Below are 24,461 nucleotides of genomic sequence, written 5' to 3' on the forward strand. Positions count from 1 at the left end.
CCAAAGTGTTAAGGTCAGAGGCTGTGTACGAACTGAAAACTGTTGAACGTTCTAGCAATTTTCATCAAAAGTATAGGCTTCAGTGAGCCAAGTACTCTGCAGTAAGTTCCCTAAGGCAGCTTTGTTGGAGAGAGAGAGAGAATAAAGAGGAGACTGGGGCTTGTGGCAGAAGGGTAATGGAGGGTCTTAAGTAATGTGTTAAGGAATAATGTTCTTTATTGTTTGGGGTGTAGGATAGTTTTAAGTATAATATATAAGTGACTTATTGAAATGCACATTTCTAGAAAGATTTCTCAACCTGCAGTGCAACTAGTGAGGCGAGGCAGCAAAACTGGAGATAAGAAAGCTAATTTAATTTCTGTTGCTAGTGATGGTGTTCTAAATGGGCAACGGCAGTGTGAACTGAGAGACATGGACAGGAAAAGACTTGGGATGTAGAATCAACAGGATGTCTTAATTGGTAAGAGGTTGTGAAAGGAGGAGTGTCTAGGTTTCTGTCTTGAGCATCTGTATAGATGATGTGTTAGTTGCTAAACCAGGTCCAACTCTTGAGACCCCATGGACTGTAGCCTACCAAGCTCCTCTGTCCGTGGATTCGCCAGGCAAGAATACTGCAGTGGGGAATACCATTCCCTTCTCCAAGGGATCTTCCCAAGTCAGGGATCAAACTAGGGTCTCCTGCATTGCAGGCAGATTCTTTACCATTTGAGCTACCAGAGAATCCCTGTTTATTGATCAACACAGAGTAGCGAATAAGAGCATCTTCAAAAGGGATGGAGAAAACTACTTCAGTTTTGGATTTGTTCAAGCTGCAGTGTTTGTTAATTGCATTATTTATGTAGATTTGAAGATCAACAAAAGGGTCTGGTCTTGAGGTAGAGGACTGGCATTTATATCCACTAACAAAAAAGAAAGGGAGGAGGTATAGTACAATAAGGGCAGTCATCTTAGAGTGGTGGCATTGTGCATGGTTTTTATTTTCTTTATGCCTTCCTATTCGAGAAGGAAATGGCAACCCACTCCAGTGTTCTTGCCTGGAGAATCCCAGGGACAGGGAAGCCTGGTGGGCTGCCATCTATGGGGTCGCACAGAGTCGGACACGACTGAAGTGACTTAGCAGTAGCAGTAGCAGTGACTAAGCACATGCCTTCCTATATTTTGTAAACGTTCTGCAGCATACATGTTTTGCTTTTTAAAACACCATTTTGAATGACTGTATGCTGAAAGTGAAAGTGAAGTTACTCAGTCGTGTCCAGCTTTTTGCAACCCTGTGGACTGTAGCCCATCTGGCCCCTCTGTTCATGGAATTCCTCAGGCAAGGATATTGGAGTGGGTTGCCATTTCCTTCTCCAGGGGATCTTCCCAACCCAGTTATCAAACCTAGGTTGCCTGCACTTGCAGGCAGATGGTTTACCATCTGAGCCACCAGGGAAGCTTTCCCTTCTCCAGGGGAATCTTCCCAACCCAGGGATCAAACCCAGGTCTCCCACATTCCAGGCGGATTCCTTACCAGCTGAGCCATAAGGGAAGCCCAAGAATACTGGAGTGAGTAGCCTATCCCTTCTTCCAGTAGTTCTTCCCAGCCCAGGAATCAAACCAGGGTCTCCTGCATTGCAGGCAGATTCTTTACCAACTGAGCTATCAGGGAAGCCCAATTGTATGCTAGTTTAATATTTATTACATGAAGAAGGTTTTTAAAAGTGCTTCTATTGGAGATGTGAAGCATCTGAAAATGTTCTTGGGTGAAGGATAACAGAAGTAAAGGTTAAAAAGTTTTCCCTAGGCCTGCTTTGTTTTATTTTATTGCAAAAGTTACGTCATCGTTTACTTTACGTCGTCAAATTTGTATTGTTGAACTGTCGTTATCATTCTTCCCCTGTAACTACTCACAGCCAGTCTCGTTCTCTGCAGATAGTCACTATTAACCATATGCATGCTTCAGTCTATTCCTTTTATAGCTGTCAATCTTTCTGAATATTTAGAGTAGTCCACAGTATAAATATATCATAATTTATCTAAACATTTCCCTGGTTTTGGATATTGAAATTACTTTCACTTTTGCCATCACAAAAGATGCTTTAGTGAACCTCGTTGTATGTGTATCTCTGTAAATTTGGGGCCATATTTAAATAGGATATATTTTTAATGGAACTTCTAAGTCAAAGAATAATTGCATTTGAATTTTTATTGAGTTCAGTTTAGTCGCTCAGTAGTGTCTGGCTCTTTGCGACCCTATTAACCACAGCACACCAGGCCTCCCTGTCCATCACCAGCTCCCGCAGTTTACCCAAACCCATGTCCATTGAGTCGGTGATGCCATCCAACCATCTCAACCTCTGTGGTCCCCTTCTCCTCCTGCCCTCAATCTTTCCCAGCATCAGGGTCTTTTCAAATGAGTTAGCTCTTCACATCAGGGGGCCAAAGTATTGGAGTTTCAGCTTCAGCATCAGTCCTTCCAATGAACACCGAGGACTGATCTCCTTTAGGATGGACTGGTTGGATCTCCTTGCAGTCTCTCAAGAGTCTTCTCCAACACCACAGTTCAAAAGCATCAATTCTTCTGCGCTCAGCTTTCTTTATAGTCCAACTCTCACATCCATACGTGACTGCTAGAAAAACCATAGCCTTGACTAGATGGACCTTTATTGACAAAGTAATGTCTTTGCTTTTTAATATGCTGTCTAGGTTGGTCATAACTTTCCTTCCAAGGAGTAAGCATCTTATTAGATAGTGTTAAACTTCTCTCAAAAAGGTCATGAAAATTTCCCTATAACAAATCATAAAGCTCTTTTAATTCTGAAGGTAAAAAAAGAGAAAAAGCTACCTTGTCTAATTTGTATTTTATTGGTGAAGTTGAAAACTCTTTCAGCGCTTTTTTATCAAATACAATATTATATATTACAGGTGTACAATATAGTGATTCACAGTTTTTAGAGGTTATACTCCATTTATAAAATATTTGCTTAATTTCTCATGTTGTATGTATGACATTCTTTTTAAAATTTTTTATTTTATACTGAATATAGTTCATTTACAACATTATGTTAGTTTCAGGTGTACAGTAAAGTGATTCAGTTATATATGTATGCATGTATCTATTCTTTTTCTATATAGGTTATTAAAGAGTATTGAGTAGAGTTCCCTGTGCTCTACCCTTAGGTCCTCGTTGATTATTTATTTTATATATAGTAGTATGTGTATATTAATCCTAGCCTTCTAATTTACCCCTTACCCTCACCTTTCCCATTTGGTAACCACAAGTTTGTTTTCTAAGTCTGTGAGTCTATTTTTGTTTTGTAAATAAGTTGGTTGGTATCATTTTTCTAGATTCCACATGTGAGCAATATCATATGATATTTGTCTTTGACTTCAGTTAGTACGATCGGTCCATCCATATTGCTGTAAATGGCATCATTTCATTCTTTTGTATAATTTCATTGTGTGTATGTATATCTGTGTGTGTGTGTGTGTGCTCGGTTGCGCAGTCATGTCTCTTTGCATGTATATATGTATCATTATCTTTATCCTTTCATCTGTCATTGGACATTTAAGTTGCTTCTGTGTCTTGGCTATTGTAAATAGTGCTGCAATGAACATTGAGGTGCATTTATCTTTTTGAATGAGAGTTTTCTCCAGATATATGCCAAGGAAGGGGACCGCCAGATCCAAAAGCTTTCAAGTGTAATTAGGTCCTCTTTATTTTTGTTTTTATTTTTATTATTGTAGGAGGTGGATCAAAAAAGATTTTGCTGCCATTTATGTCAAAGAGTGTTCTGCCTGTTTCCCTCTTAAGAGTTTTATGGTATCCGTTCTTAAATTTAGGTCTTTAATCCATTTTCAGTTTATTTTGTACATAGTGTTAGGGAATGTCCTAATTCCATTCTTTTGCACATAGCTATCCAGTTTTCCCAGCACACTTTTGAAGGGACTGTCTTTTCTCCATTGTACATTCTTGCCTCCTTTGTCACAGATTAATTGGCCGTAAGTGGGTGGGTTTATTTCTGGCCTCTCCACTCTATTCCATTTGACTGTGTGTAATTTTCTGTGAATCAGCAGTTTATGTAATTTGCCCATAAAATTTTTAGGGACTGTTTGTTGTTTTCTTATTTGTGAATCCTTTTTTGTAAATTTAGATATATTACGTCTGTATTATTCTTTTCAATCTCTTCTTGGTTTGTGGAATCTTTCATAAAACAGAAGTTACTTAAAATAAGTGTTATCTTTTAAACTTTCAAAACATTCTTATGGAATTCTTATTTTAAAAACATAGAATGTATATTGTATCACTTAGTTTTTGTTTTAGCCTATTATGTTTTATTAATTTAGAACTTTTGAGAGAAAAGAATGGATGAAATTTTCTACTTTCTCTTCTGATGATGTGTGTGTTGGTGGGGATGGTGGCAAGAGAATTTCCAGAAACATTTATTCCATTCTCTATATTCTCTTTCTTTATCACTGCTCATATTTTTATCCAGGTTTTTATTGAGAGCATACTAAACACTTAAAACTTGGATAAATATATGAATGTATTAATTTTAAAATGTCAAATCTTGGAAAATAATATTATCAACAAAAAATTGTTTTCTTTTGAATTTACCTGCTTTCTATGACTGATTGTGTGACATGTTTATAATTCAGAGCGAGAACTTTGCTTCCACCTAACTCTGTGTATCCTTTACTGCAGTGAGTGACGGATTGGAATTGAGACCAAAATATAAAGGAATTTTGCATTGCTTGACCACCATTTGGAAACTTGATGGACTACGGGGACTTTACCAAGGAGTAACCCCAAATGTGTGGGGTGCAGGTTTATCCTGGGGACTCTACTTTTTTTTGTGAGTAACTCTGGGAGATTTTACAGTTGTAAATAAAAAGGAATTTTTGTTTTTAATGATTTTTTAAAAAAATCAGTTGGTAAAGCAAAATGAATCATTTAAGCAGTTTCTCTGACTTCAAGAGTTAGGAAGCATAGAATGCCTTATCAGGCTCATTTTCTGTAAGCTTTTATCATTTATCAGAGGCATTTGGTTTGGGAAAAAGTTCTCAATAGGAAGAAGGTAAAAGGAAGGGATGGACACTCTTCCAGAATCCATTTCTGCGAGATGAATCAGGAAGGTGGCTTCCCAAAATACATGTGACTCATGCTGAAGTTGACAGAGCAGAAGTGGACAGATCTCGGAGCCCTCGTCAGAACATGTGTCACAGGACAGCCCTTTGGGAAAAGAAAGTCAAAACCAGTGCATGACTGGGAGAGTCTTGAGGCATGTTTCTTCTTACCTCCTGTTTGACCTGCTCCTTCATCTTCAAAGCTCGTTCATTTCCTCACTCCTTTACTGGCATCACCATTTGTTATTCCGGCCAGAGGATGCTTACTGAAGAGCCACAGGCAGCACCTGTGGCAGCCGCATTCAAGTTACTGAGTGTTCAAGGGTGAGGAAACAAAGCGTTATCACCCTGCAGTGGAGGAGCGTGTGCTGCCCTGAGCTTGCCTCTCATGTTCGAAACTGAATCCGTGAATGGGGAGGCTTTTGTTTAATACATGGCATTTTAGGGAAACATCAGTTCAGTTCAGTTGTTCAGTTGTGTCCGACTCTTTGTGACCCCATGAACTGCAGCACGCCAGGCCTCCCTGTCCATCACCAACTCCTGGAGTTTACTCAAACTCATATCCATTTAGTGAGTGATGCCATCCAACCATCTCATCCTCTGTCATCCCCTTCTCTCGCCTCAATCTTTCCCAGCATCAGGGTCTTTTCAAATGTGTCAGCTCTTCGCATCAAGTGGCCAAAGCATTAGAGTTTCAGCTTCAACATCAGTCCTTCCAATGAACATTCAGGACTGAATTCCTTTAGGATGGACTGGTTGGATCTCCTTGCAGTCCAAGGGACTCTCAAGAGTCTTCTCCAGCACCACAGTTCTAAAGCATCAATTCTTCTGCACTCAGCTTTCTTTATAGTCCAACTCTCACATCCATACATGACTAGTGGAAAAACCATAGCCTTGACTAGATGGACCTTTGTTGGCAAAGTAATGTCTCTGCTTTTTAATATGGTGTCTAGGTTGGTCTTAACTTTTCTTTCAAGGAGCAAGCATGTGTTTATCTCATGGCTGCAATCACCATCTGCAGTGATTTGGAGCCCCCAAAAATAAAGTTAGCCACTGTTTCCACTGTTTCTCCTGGTATATTTGCCTTTTCCTCTTTTGTGTCCTGTAGTTTACCTGATCTCATATAATCTTGTAGCAGTATCCAAACCAACCTTAAAATGTTTTGTAAGTGAAAGCAAAATAAAAACCAGCCTTAATATTGTTTAAATATTTTTCCTGTTTTCAGTTTATTGTGTTAATAACTTTGGAGTTGTGTGGATTCTTTAAAGAGAGTTTGTAAGGGAAAGCCATGTAAGGTTTAATGTGTTGAAATCATCTTATAATAAAACAATATACTTGTTTTTTGATGAAATGGATTGGTCAAGTTTGGAAAGATTTATTTAGTTGAAGTCATCTTCCTGGAAGAAGATGAAAATTGGAGTTAGAGAAAAAAGATTGATAACTCCCTTAACTCAGAAGTATTCTGTGGCTGTTTTCTGCCAAGTAAAGCAGAAATGTCAGTGTTTCATTCAAGTGTGGCTTCCCATCCACTTCCCATCACTTTTCTCATGCTCTTGTTTCCCCATACCAGTTTCTCCATACCTGGCTCAGTGCTGCCTCCTCCACAGAGCCTTCTCTGATCAGTAGTAATTTCTAAGTCTCTCATGATATCATCTGTGTCATCTTTTCTTATGATTAGCAGTTGAGTGTGTGATGAAAATATTTTACGTATGTATTGCCAGCCTTCCATATTTGGGGGGAGAGATGGTGTAGTCTTCCAGTAAACCCGTTATTTGAGAAAGGTCTTATTTTGTAGTTGGATTATGCGTTGACTTCTACTTTTGAGATATTGTTACATTACCCACAGTTGAAAATAGCATTTCCTGCTTTGTGACCCCCACTCAAATATTTATCCAAGTGTTTCTGTTTTATTCTTCCAGTTACAATGCCATCAAGTCATATAAGACAGAAGGCAGAGCTGAACAGTTAGAGGCAACAGAGTATCTCATCTCAGCTGCTGAAGCTGGTAAGGCAGTGTGTGAAATATAAAACATCAGCTTCCAACTTGGTTTTCACTTTTGTTCTTTATTTGCCTTTTTCCCTGTGAACATCTGAGTTTAAATATGCTCCTCTAACTATGCTAATCAGTTATCACATGAAATTTCTTAGAAGGCAGGTATACTGATGGATTACCTTGAGTAGATTTCAAGAATTTTACTTATCACAAAGGATATAACATTTAGAGTGCTTATGACTCTGACTTAAGATGATTTGGGGGAATGTCATGGAATCATTTATAATATCATATAAGAAACTAATTGCCAGTCCAGGTTCGATACAGGACCCTTGGGGATGGTGCACTGGGGTGACCCGGAGGGATGGTATGGGGAGGGAGGTGGGTGGGGGTTCAGGATGGGGAACACGTGTATGCCCATGGCAGATTCATGTTGATGTGTGGCAGAACCAATACAATATTGTAAAGTAATTAGCCTCCAATTAAAATATTTTTTTAAAAAGATGATTTGATATAGTGTTCTTCAATTAAAGTATGACTTCAATCTTTGAATTAAACAATTTAGTAGCCTTGTTTAATTGCCTCATGTATGTATAATATTCAGACTTATGGGGGTGCTCAGGGGTTGTACCTACAACTGTAAGATGTGGTCCCTTAGGCACAGGGTTAATGAATGGGTAGGCATAGTCTTTGGTGGTGTTAAAACAAAGTAGGACTTATAAGTCCTGCTCTGATACCTTGTTATCTTGGTTGTTTGGGGGGTGTTGGCAGGGGGAGTAGGAATATTATGTCAGGCCACACAGTTTGTGAGCACTTAGTTCCCCTACCAGGTGTAAAAGCTCTGAGTCCTAATCACTGGTCCACCAGGAAATTTCCCCACCCTAGTTTCTTAATGTTTACTGAATTTTTAAAATTTTAGATATATTTTTTAATTAAAGGGTAATTGCTTTACAGAATTTTGTTGGTTTCTACCAAACCTCAACCTGAATCAGCCATAGGTATATATAGGTCCCCTCCCTCTTGAACCTCCCTCCCTTGTTTACTGATTGATTTTTTAAGGCAAGAATTATCTTTCTCATTTTTGAATACCTACCTAACTGCTGTCAGAGACCTGAGTCACATAGGACTCAATATTTGTTGAGTAAAGGACTACTTAGGAAATGCAGCAAATGAGAAACCAAACCAGATTATTTATAAACTTGTCACTTTCTGTAAAAAAATGTAAAGATTACTTTTGTCTTCATGTAGTTATTTAATTTTTGAGGTTTAGTGGCTCCTTTGAGTGGGTTTGAGGAAGATTGTGATGCAGTTGAGGTGTGTATATGTGTACACGTGCACAGATGGTTGAGATGCTGATTTCCTGGTCCTTTCCCCCAGTCTTCAGTCCCTCTGGCTTGTACTGTGTCCTCTTAAGCGTCTGTATCTCTTCATCAGCATCTGCTTCCCAGGACCTCCATCTGTTCTCCACACCTGGTTTAGGAGCCAGGACATCTTTGCTCTCCTCACCTCTCAAAGGGAGTGTTTTACATTTTACCTCCTTTTAAATTTACTTCTCACTAATCACACGGAGGACTTTTTAAGACCACCAAAAACTATGTCTACCCATTTGTTAACCCTAGGTCTGTGCCTCAGAGACCACATCTTACAGTTGTAGGTACCACCCCCGAACACCCCCCATTCTTTATATAAAGAGACTGTTCTTAATTCGGATTGTCAGAAGTGAGAAGGTACCTGTATGCTGAGTAATAATAGTATTTAAATCTGATTTCAGGAGCCATGACCCTCTGCATCACCAACCCACTATGGGTAACAAAAACTCGCCTTATGTTACAGTATGATGGTGTTGTTAATGCTTCACAGCGGCAATATAAAGGAATGTTTGATACGCTTGTGAAAATATATAAGTATGAAGGTGTGCGTGGATTGTATAAGGTAATAAATTATCATCAACATATTTCTAATAGCTGACAATTGTAATTTCCCTCGGCTCTGTTGTCTGAGCTCTGAATGACCTGTCAGTCCCTCAGTCATGTCCGACTCTTTGCGACCCCATGAATCGCAGCACACCAGGCCTCCCTGTCCATCACCAACTCCCGGAGTTCACCCAAACTCATGGCCATCGAGTCAGTGATGCCATCCAGCCATCTCATCCTCTGTCATCCCCTTCTCCTCCTGCCCCCAATCCCTCCCAGCATCAGGGTCTTTTCCAATGAGTCAACTCTTCACATGAGGTGGCCAAAGTACTGGAGTTTCAGCTTTAGCATCATTCCTTCCAAAGAACACCCAGGGCTGATCTCTTTTAGAATGGACTGGTTAGATCTCCTTGCAGTCCAAGGGACTCTCAAGAGTCTTCTCCAACACCACAGTTCAAAAGCATCAATTCTTCGGCACTCAGCCTTCTTCACAGTCCAACTCTCACATCCATACATGACTACAAGAAAAACCATAACCTTGACTAGACGGACCTTTGTTGGCAAAGTAATGTCTCTGCTTTTGAATATGCTAATCTAGGTTGGTCATAATGACCTGTAGTCAGTCCTGAGAAGAAGACAGATTTGAGCAAAGAACAATTTATGAAAACTGAAAGCTGCATTGAAGTTGTACTTTAAACCATTTGTCATCATCACCAAAGGTAGTATCATGACACTGGTGGGTGAGGAGCACTGCCTAAAACTTGGAATAACAATTTCTCTAAGCCACACATTGAGGCCACCCATTCCTTCCTCCCCTCCCCGTAAGCTGTGGTCCTTTGGGAACTTGGTTAATTTAACCTTTTTTTCTTTATCTTTTTTAGGGGTTTGTTCCTGGGCTGTTTGGAACATCACATGGTGCCCTTCAGTTTATGGCATATGAATTATTGAAGTTGAAATACAACCAACATACCAATAGATTACCAGAAGCACAACTGGTAAGATGAATTAAAAAAAAAAAAGGTATTTACTTTTATGGACATTTAATAGAAATTTTATCATGTTTAGTAGTATTGCTATGATGATGAGTACCAACTCGGCCACTAATTTAATTTATAGCTAAATACTTTATAGGCTAATAATACATACGTTAAAAACAGAGTTTGTGTTAAGAGAGGAAACTGATTTTCACTTATGGATCCACTTCAGTGTTTTCCCATCTTTATTTTTAAAGAAATTCTATCTTAAAAAAAAATGTCTTATATTGTCATTTTAGAGCACAGTAGAGTATATATCGGTTGCAGCACTATCCAAAATATTTGCTGTGGCAGCAACATACCCTTACCAGGTCATAAGAGCTCGTCTACAAGATCAGCACATGTTTTACAATGGTGTATTGGATGTAATGACAAAGACATGGAGGTAAGAGCACATGTATGTTAGAATGGCCCTTAGGAGGTACCTAATAAATCTTAAACTATCCAACTGACGTTAGTTTTATAGCGAAGACCATGTCTGTGGTGAAGACATGGCTGATGGCTCCCTCCTGAACATACCCCATTTACTACGTGAGACTTGACTTCATTTGTAAAATTTGAATTTCTGTGTTGACAGACTTGTTTATAAAAATCAAATGAGATATGTGAAAGTGCTTTGACAAGTTAAATTTCAGGTGTTGTAAACTATTTGAATGGCATTGAGCATGCTGCTGCTAAGTCGCTTCAGTCGTGTCTGACTTTGTGCGACCCCATAGACGGCAGCCCACCAGGCTCCACCATCCCTGGGATTCTCCAGGCAAAAACGCTGGAGTAGGTTGCCATTTCCTTCTCCAATGCATGAAAATGGAAAGTGAAAGGGAAGTCGCTCAGTCGTGTCCGACTCTTCGCGACCCCATGGACTGCAGCCTACCAGGTTCCTCCCTCCATCCATGGGATTTTCCAGGCAAAAGTACTGGAGTGGGGTGCCATTGCCTTCTCTGGGCATAAAAAAAAACCACCTAATTTAATACAATTAAGAAGGCCCCACATCTCTACTGGTATCAGGACTTTTGCAAGTAACTTGTTTCTGTATGTGGAAGAGATGCTTGTTCTTCCGTATGGGAATCCTTAAACTGTTATAGGTAGACATCCCCATGTTTCGTTTTAATTCTAAAAGGTCAGAACAGAATATTCAGCATTTCAATTCAGTTGACCTCAGTAAATCTGTATTGAGAACCTAAGTGAAAAGTTTCAAGGCCATATTCCAACTCTAGGCATGAAGGAAATAAAGTTTTATTTTTGTGTGTGCTATATTTAGCATTGTCTAGCATTTATTTATGAAATGTTTAATGCTTGTGTTAGATCAGTTAATACTCCTACACGTTCATACATTTAAAGGCATCTGGAAGATGGTTATGATTAAACCGCTTTTTAGTTCATTTTGAGGTGTCCGTGCCCTCTCTTCCTCATTCCCACAAAAGGCATGTAAGCCCTACGAATGGTTCATAAACTGTTGTTTCAGGACATTGAAAACATGAACTCAGATCCCAGTGTGGTTTGAATGCTGGCTCTGTGCCCTGTCTGCTAAACTTCTGTGTCTTCAGACTGGTTCTGTAGGAAATTAAGTGTGTGTGTGTGTGTGTGTGTATATATATATATATATATATATATATATATATATTTTTTTTTTCCCCCTCTCTCTCTCTCTCTCTCTCTCTCTAAAGGAAAGAAGGCATCAGTGGATTTTACAAAGGGATTGCCCCCAATTTGATTCGAGTGACTCCAGCCTGCTGTATTACCTTTGTGGTATATGAAAATGTCTCTCATTTTTTACTTGGCCTTAGAAAAGACGACATAAACTAAGAGAAGATAATTCCAGTACATCTGCCCAAGGCAGCAACATGCTTCTTTGTATTTGAGACATAAAACTCAGAAGATTACTGCACAGCAACATGGCTCATAATCAAACGTGGTCTATAATCATTAGAAGTCACAGAACAGCTCAGTCTTCATCATGTTTTTCTACTTTTGCCTTCCCCATGGGTATGGGACTTGGCTACCTCTCCCTGAAATGGCTGCCAGCAACGTAGCAGTAAATTTGACACCAAGTGGAGAATTTCGCAAATTTTCTCCATTTCATTGTCCAAGTAGGAGCTGATTTGCAGCACTTGCTGGATGGATTTGAAGAATGTGCTGCTTTTTCATTTGCCTGGATTGGCTTTAAAAATCAACCTCTGTGCAATAGCAAGAAAGTGGCCTCTTAAAAGATGTCATTGATATTTGAAGAGTAAATTAAACATTTAAGATTTACTGTGAAAGATATTCCCCAAGTCCTGACCATTTTTGAATTGGGAAAGTTTGGTGGGGAAAAAAAATCCTCCATAAATGTGCTTTAGTTTTAATTCAGCTGGAATGCAGTTGAAATTTGAAAAGTTCAAGAAGTTATATACTTCTTTTACTTTGAGAAATATCTGACATGTGTTATCATTCCATCAGTACTTTTTTCCCAGAGTCTGGTTTCATAATTTAAAATGTAATCCTGGATCCCACTATAATTTTTTGGCATAGATACTTACTATCTTTTTTATTTATAAAATCAGAACAAAATCCAGCAGTATCAGCCATTATTTAGCTTTCCTGACCATAAGTCAGTAGCTAATAAACTTTTGTAGATACTAGATGATTTAGGGTATATTTATTGACAAACTGAAAATGAAAAGTTTTAACTTTCACTTCAGATTTCAGATATATGGTTTCAAATCCCAAATAATTGATCAATCTACATTGGTTGCTCAAAGTCAGGTTTAAATACAGATAACTCTAAAGGCCATTCTTGATTTTACTTTTGAGTTATTGTAATTGTCTATAAATATAAAGGCCTCTGCCCCAAAAGGATGCCAGAATGATCTTAATGTCAACAAATATACCCTCAATCGTCTAGTATCTATATAAGGTGACCTATTAGCTACTCTAGTAAGTAATTTTTATTTACATATGAATGCTTTTTTGCACTACCATCTATTTGTTGTAAATAAAACATTGTGGTTTTCAAAGCCATATTTAAATGGTTCTTGGAAAAGAGGTCTATTTTTTATATTTTAAAAATGGCTTTGTTTTAAAAATAAAGATGAAATGATCAGTACTTAGTTGTATTTACTTTGTTATATGCAGAGGAATGCATTGTAAATGTGATATATTTTCCTACTTTTAACTATCCTGATAGTAGTCCCTATATGGAAAGATAAGTTGGGTTGGCATTTGGAATTTTAGAGGTAGTGTCATTTGAATGCCTCCTGTGTACCCCTAAATTAATAAGGCATAATTCCTGTTCTCTAAGGGCATACAGACTTGTAGGACAAATTAGCTGCCGGGGTCCAGCCCCGGTGGATCCAGGGAATTCAAAGGGTGGACGGCGTCGGCGTGGAAAGACTTGTTTATTTATTAATGAAAGATTAGATTAAGAAACTATAGTGTAGTAAGAAGATTAAGTGGAGGAAGAGGGCTGAATAGCTTGGTTCACGCGGAAGGCCAATAAAATTCCAGACAAGGAATTTGCACCATCTACGTTGGCCACCGGCGCCCGCTTGAATATCTAAGGGTGCCTCGCCTTAAGCTCCCTTTCTCGCAGGTCTTAACAGCCAGGGCAAGTAAGTAGACCTGGCGAGCCTCCGCGCTCCAGGTGGAGATTCAGCCTGAAGTTAAAGTAAAGAGCAGAGAGAGGGAAAGAGAGAGAGGAAGAAAGAGAGAGAGAGACACGGGGGGAGCCAGAGCCCCAAGAAACCAGGCCGGGAGACTAGTTAGAGAAGCTGGTCCAAGAAGCTGGCCCCATCCTTTATTGTTCAGAAGGCCTTTTATACTTTTGATAAAACACAGAGATCAATGGGTAACACAAGATTATGTTCGCAGCTCAGGCTCTTTCTATACATCATTTGGTATACAAAAGGTCTCAGGTGATTTACATTATCTTCTGGCCAAGAGGCTTGTTAACACTTTTTGGCTCTCTTCCTTAATGAATGTTAATCTTGTTTCCCCTGAAGTGTTTTTTCTTTAATCTACATCTCCTTAAAGCATTAACATTAAAGTTACATCTCTATAGAACAAAGGTGCAGTGGGATATAACAAAGAAGGTACTTAACTCAAAGATCTAATGTTGCTAACACAAGGTCTACTACTTGTTTTTCTAACTATATCTACAACTAAAGGATGTGAAAATTTGGCAGCAAATATTGACTCAACAAATGAAACCTTTAATCAGTCCTAAAAAGATTTTGACTCCTCGGAAGCTCCTACATTCCTAGGATGTTTTAAGCTTCCTGTGCCTCCTGCGGTCAGGAGGCCTCAAACAATCACACGCGCAGCTGTAGGAGTCCTGCAGGCAGGCTAGAAAGCCATCAAAGGGTTTTTTGGATTGAAACACTCTTTCAAATGCAGAAGACTAAAGCCCTGAATTGACTTTTTCCAGAAAATGTCAGAAGAGTGGAAAAGCAGAGCACAAAAGCCGGCAGATTTTTGTTGGGGTACATGCTTAGGAATTTCCAGAGGGGTCCCTGAAGTCTGAGCACGCCTTGCGTATGTCAGCTTCCTTCCTCATGACCTTGTCACGGGCGGGATTCCTCACACTGGCTCCCGGCAATTAGCATTAAATAACTAGTTCTAGATTAAGAACATGGAAGATTTCTACAAACCCTGCAAGAGTTCCGAGGATTCATTCCCCTCGAACAGCGGTTACAGCACCCCTTGCTGCTCTGTGCCATCCGTGTATGCTGCCGCACATGAGGATGGAGCAGTAAGTGTGCTGCACAACATTCTTGCCTTTAGGGAACACTCATTTTTGTGAGTGACCAAAATATGCATAATATAACTTCAGATATTAAATGCTAGAAATAACTAAGGAATAGTGGGAATAGTGTTGCTATGTCACGTAGGCCAGTTGAGGTCGGGAAAGGTCTCTGAGGAGGTAGTATCTGAAACATTGACATAAGTGAGGAAGCAAGTCACTGTGACATGTCAGTGTATGAAAACGAGTTAATCTAAGAAATGGAAACTGTTATTTGAGTCAAATTTGAGGATTAAACCCAAGAGGAACATATCAGAAAGCTCTGAGAAGTGAAGTCAAGTCACAGTTTTGGAAGGTTGTTGAGACAGAGCTGTTCCTTAAGTGATGTATTATTGACAGTTTAGACAATCCAGATCTAAGAATCATCATGGCCCCTTATAAGATCAAGAAGTAATGTTATCTTTTAAGGAGCTGTCTTGGTGATGCTAAGAGAATGTTTCTCTTTATGGTTGAGCGGTATTTCTGCTGATGAGGAAGCTTGGTGGATGCGTAATGCAGATACTCAGTGCACAGTAGAGGGGACAGAGGCTACCAAAGGGTGGAGAAAAAATTTGTTTAAATTTTTCTTGTCTTGCCATAAAACAGGAAATTTAATGATCAATGGGGGGAAACTGCAAAGTAATCTTTCACTAGAAAGTATTTGGTGATCAACTGTTTGGTCACTCAAGACCAGGGTCACTGCTTGGCTGTCCCAGGGTCTATCATGCCCCTCCATGTCAAGTTCTAATCACCTGATTCTCTCCTTTCCAGAGACCTGTACTAGCAGGATGTTTGGCAAGGACTGACATTCAATTCTAAGGTGTCCAGTAAGACTTTTAAGCCCACTTTCCTCACGTGTGTTGTGTATATCCGTGATTTTATAGAGAACTGCAGACGTGATCTAGAATTTTAAGTCATTTAGACATTATCTTAGTACAAGTAGGTGACACAGCTTGAAAGGCAGGAAAATATCAACTCATAAGTTCCAGAAACTAAATTTATAGTGGTAGCAATATCATTAGCAAAGATTTTAGCCAAAATCCTCCTGAATCAAATCATTTTCCTAGTATTTTCCCTAAGCTTGAAGTAAGAAGATGGTTCAGAGCAAAAATTTGACACTTAATAGGTCATGAGTTAACAAATAAGACGGTATCACTTAGTGCTATTGGTAGTGACTTTAGATTTCACAGTGCTAGAATTAATTTTAAAATGTTTAGGGACCATCTTGGAGAAGAGAAATCCTTCAAGGCAACCTGGGAGTACTGGACGTAGTTAATTTTCCACAAACCCAGCACTTGAATTGATATTTGAAACTTGCATATGGTTAAGCCCAAGAAAAACAGTTGGCTCATTAGCAAAATTGTGAGCAGTTGTCAGAGTACTCAATATACAGGCCTGCTCTGACATTTTGGGTTAGCTGTCTACTTCAGATATTATCTTCTCAAACTGGTCTGGTAGTGCTGGTCTAAGTCAAGTGTCAGAAACAGGAGTTGCAGTTCATTCAGCAGAGACCTGATAAGGTCCCTTCAAAAGTGGCCAAGGCCTTTGTCTGTCTTTTCCAGTATGCATAATCTGCTTGCAGGTCATGGTGCTTTACTGATTTCCTCCAAAGTTAGTTTACTGTGATAAACTTTGGAAACAGAGGGTCTTTTTTAATGAGTAAACTTCACAAGGCGTTATCTGGAAAGTGAGTCTTAGTCAGTAAATACAGACCTCAATTCACAAAACTAGAATGCAGTGTTCACTGAAATAATTTTTTTTTCTAAAGGTACCCTCACTTCTACCAAATGTAGCCAAATTGAAACTTACTTGTTCACAAAATAATTGACTACGGAGACTTCTAAATTGGCTATGCTGGAACCTTTCATGAAGACTCTCAGATTGAGCTTTAAAAACCTCAAGGTTAGGAAAGCCATTCCAAAGGTGTGTCAGCAGTAATATTTCAGACAAAAATTATAACTATACTTAGTTCACCTAGTCCTATGTGACTAATCCTTGACTTTTATTTTCTGTTAACAGTTATATGAAGCCATCCAGTTTTCATTAGAATTCTTTCTTACCCAGTTCAGCAGTATGATAGGAATATTAATCAGAAATCTGTACTTGTCAAGAAGTACTTTGTGAATTTTCTTTAAGGATGAAACATTTTTTGCAAAAAGCAAAGTACAATGGTAACTGTCTATAAATGACAAAAGATTTTAAAAGTCAAGGTTAAACATATGATTATAATGCAATTGAAAAACTTGGTTACTGCTTTGACATACAACAACTTAAGATAATTACTAAAATGACTGACAGTCATTTACTAGGACCTATCAGAATTTTAGGAATTCCATATGATTTCTAGAGTATGTGTATTAATGTTAGGTAGATAGAATAGGAAAAAAGGAATCCAGAATGGTGGTGGCTAAAAGACAAAGGGAAAAGCCTGTGAAAATAAATGAAGGTCCAAGGGCTGGGGTGAGGACCTCGGGTGAAACAAACAGCCCTCCTGCCTAGCTCAATTTACATAGGGCAGGCTCAGGGGGAGGAAAAAAAAACATATAAAAAGAGGAGCCAAAATTTGAGGGGGGCAGAGGGTTGCTTCTCTTCTCTGCATCTTTTGGATCGGCCCACCCTCAGGCCTCAAGGATATATTTTGTTTGCCAAGTAAAACAGCTGTAACACTGGTCTGTCCATCACTTCAAAATTTTTGCTGCGGCGAGACCAAACCAAGAAAATTACACACTCCCCCGACATACATAGTGCTGTGACTCGGATTTAACCTGGCTGAAACAACCTCAGCTCCGCCCCCACAAGGCAGAGACCAAGCACAGCAGAAGCCCAACTCGAAAGCTCCTGTAGTGGAAGCTGAATGTGAAGAAAACCCAGCACAGGGGAAGTGACAAGAAACCCAGCGTGCTGGAAACCAGGACAGCAAAAGACACTCGGCAGAACGCTCACACGGCTCAGTCTTAGATTCCAGGAGACTTCTGGTTGGGGTAGGAAGTTCTTGCCCCTATGGCTGGAAAGACGTGGCTAACAAAATCTTAATTTCTTTACAATATCTCATTCCTTGTTTCCTCGAACCCCCTGTGAACAGACGAGTGGCAGCGGGTGCCCCAGGGTGTCCCCAAGGCTCTACTATCTGCCGTGGCTTGGTAACTGTTGCCCAAGAGGGTAGGGGTTCTTCTGTCCTTAATCTTCTTTGTGCCAAGGATCAGGCCAGTGAAAACTGTGAGCACAGGTCAGGTATTTAGCAGATTTTCCAGCAGGTTATGATGAAGGCAATGGCAACCCACTCCAGTGCTCTTGCTGGAGAATCCCATGGACGGAGGAGCCTGGTGGGCTACATTCCATGGGGTCCCAAAGAGTCAGACACAACTGACCGACTTCACTTTCACTTTTCACTTTCATGCATGGGAGAAGGAAATGGCAACCCACTCCAGTGTTCTTGCCTGGGGAATCCCAGGGATGGCGGAGCCAGGTGGGCTGCCATCTATGGGGTTGCACAGAATCAGACACGACTGAAGCGACTTAGCAGCAGCAGCTAGCAGGTTATGAAGGGGATTCCTCAGCACGTTTTCCCACTGCTTTTTCCTCCCGTTCTTCAGCTCCTCTCTACTGGGACTTCAGCCTGGCCACCAAAACCCAAAGTGCCTGGTTTCAGGACCTAATGAAGCTCAAACTCTTGATGTCTCATTGCAAAAAATTCAGTGAGAGAGACAGCAATAGGTAAGAGGTGGGTTTGTTCAAATTCGGAGAGAAGCACACGCCAAGAGTGTAGGCCATCACAGAGGAGAGCGGCCATGGAATATGATGTTAGTTTTTGAGGGCTGGGCGATTTCATATGCTAATTAGTGGGAGGGTCATTCCATTGGGGAACCACCCACTCCTCCATCTTTTGACAGTGGCTCAGAGGGTAAAGTGTCTGCCTACAATGCAGGAGACCTGGGTTCGATCCCTGGGTCGGGAAGATCCCCTGGAGAAGGAAATGGCAACCCACTCCAGTACTCTTGCCTGAAAAATCCCATCGACAGAGAAGCCTGGTAGGCTACAGTCCATGGGGTTGCAAAGAGTCAGACATGACTGAGCAACTTCATTTGGAATGCCCCAAACAGGACCAGATAACCCACTCCTTTGTCATTACTTCTGTTAGTACCTAGAGTGGGTCTATGACAATGAAATGTTTACTGTTGGAGACACCCTAAGCTGCCCTTATGAAAGACTAGGGGAGGAAATCAGCGACTTACATTCCCTTAGAGCAACAAGGGGATAAGCCTTATGGCTGTTTCACCAGGTTCCCAGTCTCAGGCACAGACTTGCATTGCTTTACATCATGATACCTATTGCTATCCATGGTGGACAAGCCAGCAATAAGTTAAGATTACAGCCCCTTAATCCTACCCAGCACTGGTCACACGAGAGACCTTGGGGATGCCCAACTCCAATCCAGGGGTCCCAGGAGGTCAACCTGCTTCAACCTGCTTAGGGATCTGGTCCTTGGGAGATTGCCACGCCTCAACCCGCCCAGGGATCCGACAGTCCAGGGGTCCCAGGAGGTTGACATGCCTCAGTCTGCCCATGGACCCAGTTCTCAGGAGGCCGACATGCCTCGATCTGCCTGGGGATTTGATCTCCAGGAGGTTGTCTTGCCTCAACCTGCATGGGGATCTGCACCCTGAGCCGGGGATGCCTGGTTCTCAGGTTGCAACAGTACTGGATAGGATAAGCTTTGGAAAGACTCACCCCTAAGGAAGTCCACCCATGGAAATAGAAAGAAGCCTATTAGTTGTGGGACTGTGCCTGGTCTCAGCAATAACTTAGGAATACACGGAGAACCCTATTGCCTTCTGGAAAGTCTAAAAGAGGCCCTCCAAAAGTTAACCAATCTGGACTTAGACTCTTACAAGGGACAAGTGGTTTTAAAGGACAAATTCATGCCCCAATGTGCATTATCCATCACGGTAAAGTGACAACAGGGTCCTGCTGCCTCTTTAGATGAAATGGTCCAGGTAGCCACCAATACCTTTTATAACAGAGAACAGGGGAGGAAAGCCAAGGCCCAGGAAAGGGAGAAAAGGAAAGAGACAAGCCATGCCCAGATGCTGGCCGCCCTCCAGGGAAGCCCTTTGGCAAACCCTGAGTCCTTGAAGGACAAGGCACAAGGCAAATGCCTAATCTGTAGACAGGTGGGACATTGGGCCAAAGAGTGTCCAAACCATGGCAAGTCTCCTAAAACAGCTTCCTACAAATGCCAATGGTTGGGACATTGGGTGGCACTCTGCCCTAGGGACCCAAGAGCCTCAAGGTCAAGCACCAAGCCTCCCCTTCTGATGGTTCAACAGGACTGAAGCAGCCCACTCCACCAGCCCGCCTGTCACAGATAACCATTACAGGGCTGGAGCCAAGGATGCAACTGGATGTGGCAGATAAGTCTGAGAATTTCTTGGTTGACATCTACTCTGTCCTGACCTCCTGCTCCAGAGACTTTTCCCCCCAAAACCTGTACCATTCTGGGTGCTACAGGAAAAACAATTACAAAAAAGATTCACCTGAGCACTTCTTTGTTGCTGCAATGGACAAATATTTTCCTGCCGGCAGCCAGTGTGGGGAATCCCGCCCATGGCAAAGGTCATGAGGAAGAGGCCTGAGGGGCAAAGGCGAGATCAGACCTCGAGGGGCCCCCCTTCTCGAGCATCTACCCCAAAACCAGAATCTGTCTGTTTTATTATTTCATGACTTTCACCAACTCCTCTGACATTAACAGGGGGCTATCCCCGACCACCTTTCTCTGGAGAAAATCAACTTAGGGCTCTAGCTAATAAGTCTCCTGGACATGAGAGGAATATTTCAAATCAAACCCCCTCTGTTAGCATTCTAGCTTGCTTGGTAGGTTTATCCACTCTTGCAGCTACGCATGTGATTATTTGCAGCCTCCCAATTGTGAGAAGCACTGGAAGCCTAAAACATAGAGCCTTTCAAAGAGTTAAAAAGAGTAGTGCTGGTGTAGGATTTCATTATTGGGCCAATGCTTGTTGCCAAGTTCCCATATCCCTTATCCACTGTGCACCTGGGAGTGCATTAGTTAACATAGTTGGAATGTAAGAAAAACAAGTGTAGCCTTGAAATTAACCACATCAGACCTTTGAGCTAATTGGTTCTTTCTTGTAACTCACTGCACCTTTACTCTATGAGAAATGTAACTCTGGCATTTTCTGAGGCTGACATAGATTAGAAATATAAAGAAAAAACATTTTTGAGGGAAAATAAGTTTTCTGGTTGAGCAGCCTTTATCAAAAGAGGGTCATAAAATGTTCACAGGCCTCCAAGGCCAGAAGATAATGTACACATCATTTGTGGGAAAGGTTTGCAGAAAAAATCCTGGTTTCGATAAGGGCAAAACTGCTGGAATGTTTGGGCTGACTCTGTATGACCTTGCATCTTTCATTTCCCTCTATGTACAAGTTGAGGTATTAAAGTCCTTTTTGAAAATAAAGTAAATGGGCCTCACTCACCGAAGAAGCTTGGTCACACCGTGTCTTTTTTTTTCTCTTACTCTCTCTTTCAGGCTAGTTCCCATCTGGAACACAGGAGTTTGCTGTGTCTACTTATTTGCCTGGGTTTCTAAGACCTGAACCGGAAGGTGCCCTGCGTCTTCACTCCCTTGGGAGACCGGGAGGGCACCTGTGGCCTTATGTAGACGGCACAAGTCTCTTGTCTCGAGACTTTATTGATTTTCTGTGTAAACCAAGGAACATCAGCCTCTTTCTCTCCTCTATTTTCTTATCTGCAACATTCTTTATCTCTCTCTCTCTCTCTAAATCATTCGCTGACGCCATTTTTCCTTCGGGTTCCCCTGGATCCTGCAGGGGCTGGACCCCAGCATTTTCCCATCAGTTTCTGGTGGTTCCTGAGTGTACTACTCACTTATTGGGAAGAGATCTCTCTCTGCCTTTGAAATCTTGCAGCTATTGCAGTCTTGATAGAAGATGCTTTAAAACTCTCTCTTAGGGGCAAACTAACTATTTTTACTAGCTATCAAGTGAAACAACTCCTGAGTGGGAGAGGCCATTTATGGATGTCTGATCAAAGACTCCTCAGATATCAAGTAGTATTGATGGAAAATCCAGGCCTGACTATATCCCCTTGTGAGTTTCTTAACCCAGCCACCCTCCTGCCTACCCCCAAGGGCTCTCTCTCCTTCACTCTTGCCTAGAAACCTTGGACCACTGGACAAAACCCTGAAAGGGATTGTCAGAAGATTCTCTGACCAATCCTGAGGAAATTTGGTACATTGATGGAAGCAGGTTTTTCTTGGATGGAAAAAGAGCTGGATATGCAATAGTCTCCAATTTTGAGACCATAGAGGCTAAACCTTTGCCACCAGTTACTTCAGCCCAACTAGCCGAGCCCTGGCTCGAGCTTTAGAGCTGGGAAAAGGAAAAAGAGGAGCCATTTACACTGACTCCAAGTGTGCCTCTCTGGTGCTACATTCACATGCCACTATTTGGAAAGAAAGGGGCCACTTGACAACCTGAGGGTCCCCAATCAAATATGGTAATCAAAGCCTTAGGCTCTTGGAGGCAGTCCATCTGCCTGCTGAGGTTTCAGTCTCCCACTGTAAAGGACACCAAAAAGGAAGCATGGAAGTGGCACAAGGGAACCAAGCAGCTGATCAGGCAGCTAAGAGAGCAGAATTACAGAACAATGCCCTAAAAGGGGTTGCCACCTTAGTTCCACAGACTAATATGCCCAACACTCCTTCATATACTGAAGGTGAGACTCTTAAAGCTAAGAGCGAGGGCTTTCAAGAAGATTATACAGAGTGGTTCCAAAAGGAGGGACTCCTTTTTCTGCCTAGAACCTCTAACGGAAGTTGGTTAACTCCTTACATGCCACCACTCATTTAGGGGAGAAAGCCCTCCGAAGATTACTAGAAAGGTCCTTCAGAGAAACAGGCCTCCAAACGACTATAAGGCAAGTGGTCTCCTCTTGTCCCACTTGCCAATTATCCCTGAAGAGCTCAAAGACCCCAGCTGGCCCAGCCCATCCAACGACGTGGGACCTACCCAGAAGACGTCTGGCAGATGGACCTTCACCCTGATGCCAGTTTCTAAAGGGTATAAATACCTATTAGTCATGATAGATACATTCACAGGATGAATTAAAGGCTTTCCCACCTGGACTGAGAAAGCTGAGGAGGTGGTAGAAAAAACTGTTCCATGAAATCATTCTGAGATTTGGTCTGCCCAGGTCATTACAAAATAACAATGGGACATCATTGACTTCTAAGGTCACCCAAGGGGTCTCTAAAGCATTGGGTATTATTTATTATCTCCATTGTGCCTGGAGGCCTCAGTCTTCAGGAAAGGTAGAAAGAGCCAACAAATTCTTAAAATCAGTGATAAAAAAGATAACCCCAGAGACCTCCCTGGGATGAAAGGAGGTTTTACCAATAGCTCTCCTCCACACCCACATTGCCCCTAAGGAACAGGTTGGTCTTAGTCCTCATGAGATGCTATATGGGAGACCTTTGTTTATGTCAGTGACCTCTTCCTAGATCCAGAGGTTCAGATCCTCTGGTCTTATACCATGGTCATTGGGCTATTCCAACAAGGTATACACTTGTGGGGTGTCAACCAGACCCCAAATATTCTGAAGAGCCACCACTGTATACTCTATGGACTCAAGTCCTAATTAAAGTCTGGAAAGATGGGTCAAAAGGTTCAACTCCAGCCCACATGGAAGGGCCCCTACCCTGTAATCCTTTCTACCCCCACAGCAGTCAAGGTTCCAGGACACAACTCCTGGATTCTCTACTCATAAGTCAAGCCATGGAAGAAAACAGAAGGGGAAACTCAATACACCTGGGAGCCCCTGGGAGATCTTGGGTACCTATTCAGGACTGCAAATGAATGCCATTTTAATGAATACCCCAAAATTAAGTTTCTGGGGATAGATTTCTTAGGACAGCTCTTAAGAGGCAACACAGCTTGGAGTATTTTATACTCCAAAATAGCCAGGAGCTAGATCTCTTAATCCCTGAACAAGGAGGGACTTGAGCCATCTTGAATGAGACGTGTTGTTTCAGGGTAAATACCTCCAGCTAAGTTAAAGAAAGTCTCACCGTCCTAAAGAAGAACATTCAGATCCTACAGGATTTCAAAGAACGAGCTGGAGAGTTCTCAGGGTGGCTACAATCTCTCTTTCTGGCGAGAGGGAATTTGGTGTTGGCTAATGCCCCCACTAATCCCTGTCATCACCGTATTTGATGCTGTTTATGATTCCTCTGTGTATTATCAATTGTCTAACCTGTTTTGTCTCTGCCCAGGTCAACAAGCTACAACATGCCGTGCCGGTTCAAAAAGGATATATAAAACTACACCCAACCATGGAAAATATCACTCACCCTTAGATGGACACTGCTATAAGGACTCAGAGGCTTCAGACTAGCAAGAGGGGGAGGCCCAATACCCCTCGCCATCCCAGTTCAGCAGGAAGTACCCAGCGATACCTCAATGGCCCTATTCCCAAAGAATTGGGCCTCCCATCTCTTGAGGAAGAAATGTTAGGTAGTTAGAATATGAGAAAGGAGTCCAGAATGGTGGTGGCTAAAAGACAAAGAAAGGAAAAGCCCATGAAAATGAACAAAAGAAAATCCAAGGACCAGAGTGAGA

The 24,461-nt window shown here is 41.4% G+C and overlaps 1 protein-coding gene across 1 annotated transcript in view; it reads left to right on the top strand.

The window, feature by feature from the left end:
* Positions 1–21,303, top strand: part of SLC25A32 (solute carrier family 25 member 32) — a 43,042-nt gene extending 21,739 nt beyond the window's left edge. The window contains exons 2-7 of the mRNA XM_004011797.6: positions 4,685–4,835; positions 7,026–7,111; positions 8,871–9,031; positions 9,894–10,007; positions 10,286–10,431; positions 11,711–21,303. Of these exons, the coding sequence (XP_004011846.2) occupies positions 4,685–4,835; positions 7,026–7,111; positions 8,871–9,031; positions 9,894–10,007; positions 10,286–10,431; positions 11,711–11,849 (797 nt within the window). The 3' untranslated portion in view covers positions 11,850–21,303. The remainder of the gene's footprint in view (positions 1–4,684; positions 4,836–7,025; positions 7,112–8,870; positions 9,032–9,893; positions 10,008–10,285; positions 10,432–11,710) is intronic.
* The last annotated feature ends 3,158 nt before the right edge of the window (positions 21,304–24,461 follow it).

The sequence above is a fragment of the Ovis aries genome, chromosome 9, assembly GCF_016772045.2.
Source record: "Ovis aries strain OAR_USU_Benz2616 breed Rambouillet chromosome 9, ARS-UI_Ramb_v3.0, whole genome shotgun sequence".
NCBI classification, from domain to species: Eukaryota; Metazoa; Chordata; class Mammalia; order Artiodactyla; family Bovidae; genus Ovis; species Ovis aries.